At 38.2% G+C, this 9,543-nt stretch overlaps 1 protein-coding gene across 2 annotated transcripts in view; it reads right to left on the bottom strand.

The window, feature by feature from the left end:
• Nucleotides 1–633: 633 nt before the first annotated feature.
• The window catches only part of SHISA9 (shisa family member 9), a 245,780-nt gene continuing 236,870 nt past the window's right edge, over nucleotides 634–9,543 (bottom strand). For both annotated transcript variants that reach the window (XM_073362378.1, XM_073362377.1), the window contains one exon: nucleotides 634–3,247. In XM_073362378.1, coding sequence (XP_073218479.1) covers nucleotides 2,877–3,247 — 371 coding nt within the window. In that variant the 3' untranslated portion in view covers nucleotides 634–2,876. The remainder of the gene's footprint in view (nucleotides 3,248–9,543) is intronic.

Genomic DNA, 9,543 nt, shown 5'->3' with positions numbered 1-9,543 from the left:
CAGGTGTATGGGCCATTATCAGCTGTAGTGAGGCCCATCAAAGGCTATTTCTGTTCCAAGTGAATCACTATATTACAGAGCCATAATGTAATGTTTCTTCTGTAATTGATAACTCCTGCATAAAAGTTGAAGTGTTACATCTACAATCACCCCAGTGCACACTATATGAATCGGACCCTGCAGTCCCATTGAGTTCCATGGCAAAATTCCCATGCATTTCAAAGAGCAGGATTTGGCCCTTATGTGTCTTTAATTTTTTTCTCCCAAAACTTTAAAATAATTAATCAGGTGTGCAGTGTTCAAATGCTAGCAAAGTGCATACTGACCACAGATAAGAGACAGCCTGCATTTGCAAGAGAACTTTCTTCCTGCATGATACAAATAATAAAGGCACAACTCCTCAGTTCTGCTCAGGCAAGACCCATTGGCTTCAGAGGGAGTTTGTAAAGACTTTTTAAAAGCTGAATGAGGAACTCAGGAGTTGGCCCAGTGATAGAAGTTTATGAATGAGCCAGCAAATCGGATTCACATAGAATCAGTTTTATTGCCAGGTAAGAAATTCATATTAATATAGTGAATACATATGTTTACAAATAAACATTCTTAAAAAACAAACAAACATTTTATCATAGGAAGTATTATTGGTATCATAAACTCTGTAGTTGTTAACAAGTATTAACACGGGTTTACTTACCGAACATACAGTTACTAAAATATTTCCACATAAAATATGCTCAAGTTACACAAAAATCTGTGTGGATAAGAGTGCAGCTGAAGTGTGTATCTAAAGCATATGGATTAACAGCAACATTCCATAAAGGGTCAAATTAAGTTAGCCAGTTGTGAAGGCAATAAAGGTTAAAGGAATGAAGTGAGATACTGGAGAACTTGGAGTGTGTGCAAAGGATTAGTCCATAGGCTTTGTCTACTTCTCATAGGCTTAAAATAGATGATTATACAATTTAGAAGCACACTTATAGAGTGATGCCTATATTGTCAGGATGCAAATCAGTTCTGAGATGGCTGGATTAGTGATCTGTCCTGTTACGTTAGCCTCTTTAAAACTTCTCTGCTCTTGCATCCTTGCAAAAATCTAAGAAGAAATACTGCCTGAATCAGCTGAATACAGTTAAGAAATCCCACTTTTGATTCACTTTACAGCATACGGTTCTCAGACTCATGGAGCCAATCATGTTCTGATACATTATGAAACTAATCTTCAAGAGAATTGACAGCCAGTGACAATATAAATTGTATTGGGATGGTTAGTTTATGACTTGGCCAAATGACTTCTTTTTTGGGAGGGAAGGGATTTTAGTGCATGCTGAAAGTGAAATACAGATTGCACTGCCTGGTGTGTCAGGCTGTTGCCACACAGTCTTAGTCTCACAACAATTATTCACTTCACTGCTGATGTGCACACATTTTACCATTCCAGGACTGCCAGGCTGCTAACTGTGCCAAATTCTGGAGTGGTTTTATTGATATGAAAAATGTATCCAAGTCATCAGAACCATGGTAAGACGAGACCATGAGTCTGATTTTAAACCCAGACCCTTGTGATGCCTGAGGCTAGTGCAGTAGTCCCCTTTATCAAATAGCCCACCAAGAGGGGGCACACCACTAACAGAAAGCGAACGAGAAAAGACAATATGCCATGTAACATTTAATTGAACTTTGAAGGAGAACTACTGTGCCTAAAAGCAAATACAGAATGAAAGACTATAGGGGATTTTAGGTAGGAAAATTATGGTTTACCATAGGGAATGAGGGGCTAACTAAATATTCCTGACCTTGCAACCACTACACGGAGGTGAAACATGAATTTTCATTCTTGACAACAGAAGAGGGCAGAGAGGCTGATGGGGGTGGAACCCTTCTAATACTTTAATAAAACATGAGGAAATAAGCTTAAAAGAACACGGGTTTCACTTTGAGAAACAAGACTGTCATTGAACAATAGCAATACAGTAAAGGCACCACCCACGCTTATTTATTTTCAGTCCGAAGCAGTTGAATATAGGCAAAACATTCAGGTGAAGAAAAAGTCTTGACAGTCCGCAAAGTGAGAGTTGTTACCTTCTGCCTGGAAAACAGGACTGAGGGGGAGTGGTTTTCTGACCCTGCCCCCGCCTTCCCGCACCCCTCACCCCACATTCTGTCATCTGATATGTCTCTTATTTTGGAGGTTCAAAAAACTTTAGAACGAAACCAAAAATAAACTAAAATAAAAGTTTGTTGTGTTTGTTGTTGTCCTTCTGGACTCTCTGCCAGCCAGAAAGTTTCCATATGCTTTTAATTGTAACAGTCTTCGTTGGATTCACATGAAAGAGTCTTTTGTCTTTTTTTTATTTTATTGGGTTGTGGGGTTTTTTTGCGCTTCATATAGTGATGGCATGAAAGTACAATAATGTTAGGGCTGGTACCAAGTTATTTGCACTTGGGTTTTCACAGGTCTAGTGATTATTATTATTAGAATTTATACAAAATTCCTGACCAAAACAATGTATTACAGTATATTGTTCTCTCTCACTGGCTCTCTGTCTCAAGGCAGGAACATAGTGTAAATGGTTTAAGCAGACATAAAGTTTCTCTAGATTGTGCTACTTCTCATCATGGATTTCAGTTTCAAGTAAAAAAAAATTAGTCACAAGGGTTTGTTTTCCAGTGTGAAATACAAATGGTGTTTCTAATTCAACCTTCAGTGTATTGCTGAATGGTATTAACCCACTCTTTGCCTTACAATTGGCTTCATAGCAGGAATGTCCAAGTGGAAGTTCCTTTCTTTCTTGATATCATTTTTTTTTTTTTGCCTCTTTCAGTTATTTATGTGTGTGTTTTTGTTTTTAAGGGATCTTTTTTTCTCAAAAGCAATCTCAAACAGTCACTTCTGTCTTGCTGTTGGTTATGAAATATGGCTGTGGGGGCAGATAGTGCTGGTTCCGAGTTGTCAGTGGGTCACTTGCTGCTGGTTCTCCTGTGCTGTGCTTCCCCTTGTTTGCATATGTCTGCCGTCGGAGGGACTGGACACTGGGGTCCCAGGTTTTGAAGTTGGAGTTGTAAGCTAAGGGGTGTGTGTGCATCTTTGAGACTTTGGATTTCTGCCCATTCTGTCTGGTCGTGCCATTGTCAGGCGTGTACGTTCTGTCTTCCTCTCTGCGCACTGGGTGCAGTGGCAGGCTTCCCTTGGCAGCCAGTTCTGCAAGGTGTCGGCGTTTGGAATAGAAGTCATCATTGACCTTGTCAGCTGTTTGATTTCAAAAAGAGGAGGGGAAAAAAAAGAAAAGGTCAGTTGAGTGCAGGAAAATATTAAACATCAATGCAGAGTTTATAGTCCATCATGTATGATTACATCTAGATCAGCTAGAAAAACAAATCTTTCCAGATGGGAGTAAAAATCCCTTGTCATTACACAGAGAGGTAACCTGAAAACTCTCCATGACTAACCTTGCAGAATTTACCAGATCATCCTCATGAAGGAAGAGAGTTGGGGAACTGGCAGAGGTGAAGTATCCCAACCCCATGAATCCCAGCGATTCACAAAGGGAAGCCCTAGTCCTGCAGAGGAGGTGTTGTTCACTACGATGATGCTTAGGTAACAGAGCTTTCACAGAGAACCCCTGTAGTAGTACTCACAGAGGGGATCTAGCAGGAATCTATACTGATTCAAACTACAGTACATGGAGTTCCACTTGGATAAGGGGTCAGCAAGGATGATGCGGTTGATAGTAGTGGGTGGGTCCCTGGCTCTACCTCAGTCCGGCCCTCAAAGTACCATGGAAGTAAATCCTCTCAGAGCTAGAGAGAAGGATCTTTTATGGGATCCCAGGGGCAGAGACACAGTATGGCAGACATGGCATTTCCCTTCTGATCTCCCCCTTCCTAACCTTCCAGATTTACCAGTTTTTCCCCTCCTCCATTTGCAGAGGATGCTCTACCTGTTGCTTTGTAAATGGTGAATTCGATCAGGAGCAGACTGGCCCTGGGGAGCTATCTGTAGTGTTCGTTGTTTGTGCACATAGCAAAACTACAAAACCATTTGTCACAATTCAGCACAAATGGCATACACTGCTCAAGAGAGGCTGCTGTAGGCAGAGATGAGATGCATTTGGTACAGCTGTGCTAGGAAGCAATGGAACCAAATGCTTTGGGTTCCTCACTTTTATGAGCACTAAATTAACTCAAATCCTGTTAAATTCTCTTAGCATCATTCCTAAAAACTGCATGTGGCATACCATTTCATTATAGAGGAATATCAGCAAAATACAAATATTTAGACAGGGTGCTCGTGACAAACTAAGCAAAGGGACTATAGCAAAGCTATGGTTACAATGAGTAGCATGGATGTTGCAATGTAATGGATACCACCTTTTTTATTTCAATACATAGTCAGAGGCACTTGTCCCCATCATCTTTGAAAACATATCTTTAATGGAGGTTGTTTGGACTCTGCAGAATGTGCTTACTGCCATGAATGGGTACTTTGCAGCGCCATATGTTCCCCTAAAGAGGGCAGGTTTGACTTTGCCAAACCATCCTTTGCACCAGCTCTGGGTGTGCCTTAACAAATTATACCCCCTTTCGTTGAAGCTAAAACCTGCTCGGCCTCTGCAAGTCCCTTAGACACTACTCTTGCTGTAAAGCCCAACATCTGCTTCTACCATGTTGCATGCTTTCTCAGCTGCCATGCCATTTTTTTTTTTGCACCTTTGCTATTGGTACAGGTTCTGTTGTGCTCTATTCCTAAACATCACTAATCCTGAATTTAGCCTAAACAGTATGGAACTTTAATTCAGAAGGTGAAATTTACCCCTGTGCAGAGGGCCAGCATGAAGGCAATCCATCCTCAAAATAGGGCTTCATTAGGACTTAAATGGTGCATCCCGCTTGTGCGGGCCCTCTGCACAGGGGTAGATTTTACCCACAATGGTTGCTGCTCATCATCTCAGGACATTATCTGTGTAATGGCCGTACAATTGGGTTTTCTTTTTTAGATTGTAGATTTCATCACTGAAGATGTATTTTCCCTCAGATGAACTGAAATTGCTTAGGAAGGAGAGTATGCTGTAAAATTAGGTTTTACATACCTTACCTATCTCCATCTGTCTCTTTCTTAATTGGCAACTGAATGCTTTCTATAATGTACAGGTGCAGTAAAGAATTTGTCTTCCCTTTTAATTAAAACACAGAATGTAGATAATAGCCTGTTCTAATTTCAATACATGATGTGCCAATGCAATTACTGATAAAGCTGTAATATATTACAAAGAAGGCTTGCTAGAGTTTTCTTCCTTTTACAAATCTGTGATCTAAACAGCCAGGAAATTACATCTACTTTGTTTTTGAATGACTGTTGTCAGTCTAAATATGGATAGTCCTATTTATTGCAGTGTTCATCAGTATTTGTTTGGAAGAAAAAAAAAAACCCTGCAGTTTCACACTGATGGGATACTCAGCCCCTCTTATTAGCTTCTCATGAAAACTTGTGCTAGCAAGTATTTATTTGCAAATATGTATTTGCCTGAGCACACCAGATACATTTGTGTGGCCATACTGGTAGCTTTGAGGTAGCCAGTCAGGGAGCAGGAATCACTACCATATGACTTAGGCCTTGTCTATATGAGAAAAGTCCCACCAGTTTAAACAATTTTAAATCAATCTAATTAAACAGGTTCAAACTCCCAATGTAGACACGCAACGTCAGTTTATTCCATGTTTAAACTTATTTAATTCTCATTTGAAAATTACCAGATTAAGATAAACTGATTTAAATATGGGTTAAAGTATGGGTTTGGATCCATTTAGCTAGATCTATGTTGTTAAACTGGGGCAACTTCTGTCACATAGGCAATGTCTTAGGTGATCAATCACAACATAAGTAATCAATTAGGAATAGTAAATGATCCAAGTAATAATCATGACACATAATTTATGAGCAATCTGTTGGCTGAAAATGTTTGTAAAGGCCATTCACTAAATAATACTTATCAAATTAATAAAATCTGTATCTATTTGTAAATAATGAATGAACTGGAAAAAAAAAAGATGTTAACGTCATTGAGTGCCAGATTGCAATAGACTTATTCACAATGAATAGTACCTTAACTTTATTAGTACTTCCACTTAAGTCAGTAGTAGGACTTGTGAAGGAACGGGTTTCTAAACTGGAGCAATGGTTATCAGAAATCTGGCCCTGAATAAATATGTTCTGTGAACAGTTTTCTGATCTCCAGTTTTAGGTGTAATTCTAGTGGAGTGTTCCAAGGTTAATACTACCCACTTCCAGATCTTCCCTTGGCTAAGTAAGCAATGCCCCAAAGAGCCAACCTTAATTCCTTGATTTCTTTTTCTTCATACTCTCTTTGTTGGCCATATCTTTCATGCTGGAGCACTGCCTACATTCAGACTTCTGTCAGATACAAGATGTATTACTCAGATCTCTAGATATATTAAGATAAATGTTCTCACACAACAGTAAATTGTGTTACCATTGTAGCCTTAATAGTTCAATTGTTTTTTATAAAACAGGCTCCCATTGTGAAAACTAGAGATGGGGAGAGCAAAGCCTAGAAAGTGCTGTGAATATGAGGTGTCTGGTGGTTTTATTTTGCTCTATACAAGTTATATGTATTCTGTGTAAAATGTGCAGCTATTTTATTGGTTGAGCTCGAAGGCCAAATAAATAAATAAATAGATTCAGCAAATACAGTTCCATTTTATTAAGTATTTCAGCTAACTAAATCAAGTGAGACTTTCTAGAGTTTTACAGAACTAATGGCTGGAAATCTGAGAACCAAGGTAACAACAGTAAAGTTCAATTTGCAAAAGTTAGCCGGTGAGAAGTAAATGGGTGAAATTGGCAGCACTGGGGAATGACTGCATTTGATTTGCTTTAGGCTGCTGTGATAGCATAGGAAAGTTGGCATTTGAACCTGTACTAATCAAATCACTCATGGCTGTTCACTGAGAGATTCCCACATGTGCCTAACACTTTGATTTTGCAAAGAAGCCTTAGGAAGCTGCCAAGCACTCTTGCTTCTTTCTTGGTTTTCTTTCATCAGTGCATGCATCTGAAGATAGCTTCTGCTATTCAGTATGAAAAATTCAAAGGCACCTGAAAATTACTGTTGGTTCAGCTTTTGACAAAATTTAGAGTTGTCACGGATGTTCTTTATGCTGTGAGATCTGCAAAGCTGTAGGACTCTCCCAGTTTATGCTACAGTACCATTTAATTCCTATCCTATTTTGAAAGCTTAAATTCTTTCTCTCATTTCTCAGTTCATTCTGTCATTTATCCCATTTTGAAAGCTTTCTAGAATGTCTTTGAAGGAAGAGATGTGATTGTACTTTCGTTCTTCCCTGCTATGTTAAATACTATGAAATTTCTGTCTATATTAAATCTTCTAGTTCTTCCTCTCACTATCAATATGATCAGTGTTGATAGCATCTCTTGATAGTGAAGAAATGCTGAAATGAGGGTGTCTACATATATGGGAAAAATGTGTATTATGTCCTCTTCCTCCCACTCACACTTGAATACCTCAAAAACAGCTGAATAACTTTTGCTCAAACTTTTCCAAAGACTATTCACCTTCAGGCTGAAACCAAACACTCAAAATTTCACCCCCAAAGAATTTATTTGAGAAATTTATGAGCAATTAGAAAGAAGAAATTAGAATTAGAGTAGTGTTGGTTGCAAATTGTGTAACAGAACAATTTATCATCAGAAAATGCTGATTCAGCATAATCAAAACACTTTTTCAGGAATGGCTCAATGTCGAAATTTTCACATTTTGTTTAGACTTCTGTTGTAATAAAATGTAAAAGTAAAAACAATGAAGTTGAGATGAAACATTTTGATATTATTGAAATGAGATGTTTCAATAAAGTTGAATGAAATATTTTTAGAATATTTCATTTTGAGAAATATTCCCCGATTTCAACTTTCTGCCCCAATCCAGAAACCAAATTTTGAAATTATAGAATTTCCTGTGGGATGGAAACCAGCTCTAATTACAGAGAAAACTGGAATTCTCTTTACCTGTCAGATGTAGGTATTATTGAACCCATCTTACAGGTAGGAAAATGGAGGCATGGAGTGATTACATAACATGCCCAAGGTAAAGGAGAATCTTGAAACAAGTTAGGGAAACATATTTTCTTCTTACCTCTGTGGCTAATACTAAAATATTGTGTTTCTATAATATTTGTAGAGCAACATAATTTCTTAAAAGCTAATTTAACATCTATAAATTCGCAGATCTTTTTAATTGTAGAGTTTCCATCCTAATACATAAAATGTCTGTGTTTATAAATTTCAAAAGATATTGTGTTCAAATCATATTGGGTTTGCGTTTATTAAAAATCCTTCATATTTATTTCCACTGTGTGTCAAGTGGATCGCATTTTCATTACTTATCATCTGATAAACCTTTGTCACTATTAACAAACATAGTACATGTCAGCTTCATTTTGAAAAAGCAAAAATACCAAATCTGATTTTTTTAAATTATACCTAAGGGTTCTTTTTTGTATGGAAACTTATTATCAAGGTTCCTATGCAGTCTCACACATACAGTAGGAGTGTATTTTGTGGAGTGTGAACTTTGTAGCCAATTTTAACAAAAGGGGTTGTCAATATAAATGATTCCAGTGTATGAATATGCCCGTTGGTGATGGATTTTAGCCCTGTCATGAAGCATTAATTTTTGTTGGTGTTGTGTGGTCACTAAAATCTCCCTTATATTTTTGTTTCAGAGTAGCAGCCGTGTTAGTCTGTATCTGCAAAAAGAAAAGGAGTATTTGTGGCACCTTAGAGACTAACAAATTTATTTGAGCCTAAGCTTTCATGAGCTGCAGCTCACTTCATCGGATGCATGCAGTAGAAAATACAGTGGGGAGATTTTATATATACAGAGAACATGAAACAATGGGTGTTACCATACACACCGTAATGAGAGTGATCAGGTAAGGTGAGCTATTACCAGCAGGAGGCGGGGGGAACTTTTTGTAGTGATAATCAAGGTGGACCATTTCCAGCAGTTCAGAAGAACGTGTGAGGAACAGTGGAGGGAGATGGGGAAATAAACAGGGGGAAATAGTTTTACTTTGTGTAATGACACATCCACTCCCAGGCTTTATTCAAGCCTAAGTTAATTGTGTCCAGTTTGCAAATTAATTCCAATTCAGCAGTCTCTCATTGGAGTCTGTTCTTGAAGTATTTTTGTTGAAGAATTGCCACTTTTAGGTCTGTAATCGAGTGACCAAAGAGATTGAAGTGTTCTCTGACTGGTTTTTGAATGTTATAATTCTTGATGTCTGATTTGTGTCCATTTATTCTTTTATGTAGAGACTGTCCAGTTTGACCAATGTACATGGCAGAGGGGCATTGCCGGCACATGATGGCATATATCACATTGGTAGATGTGCAGGTGAACGAGCCTCTGATAGTGTGACTGATGTGATTAGGCCCTATGATGGTGTCCCCTGAATAGATATGTGGACACAGTTGGCAATGGGCTTTGTTGCAAGGATAGGTTCCTG

The sequence above is a fragment of the Lepidochelys kempii genome, chromosome 10, assembly GCF_965140265.1.
Source record: "Lepidochelys kempii isolate rLepKem1 chromosome 10, rLepKem1.hap2, whole genome shotgun sequence".
Classification (NCBI taxonomy): domain Eukaryota; kingdom Metazoa; phylum Chordata; order Testudines; family Cheloniidae; genus Lepidochelys; species Lepidochelys kempii.
This window is presented reverse-complemented; position numbering and strand designations above follow the sequence as displayed.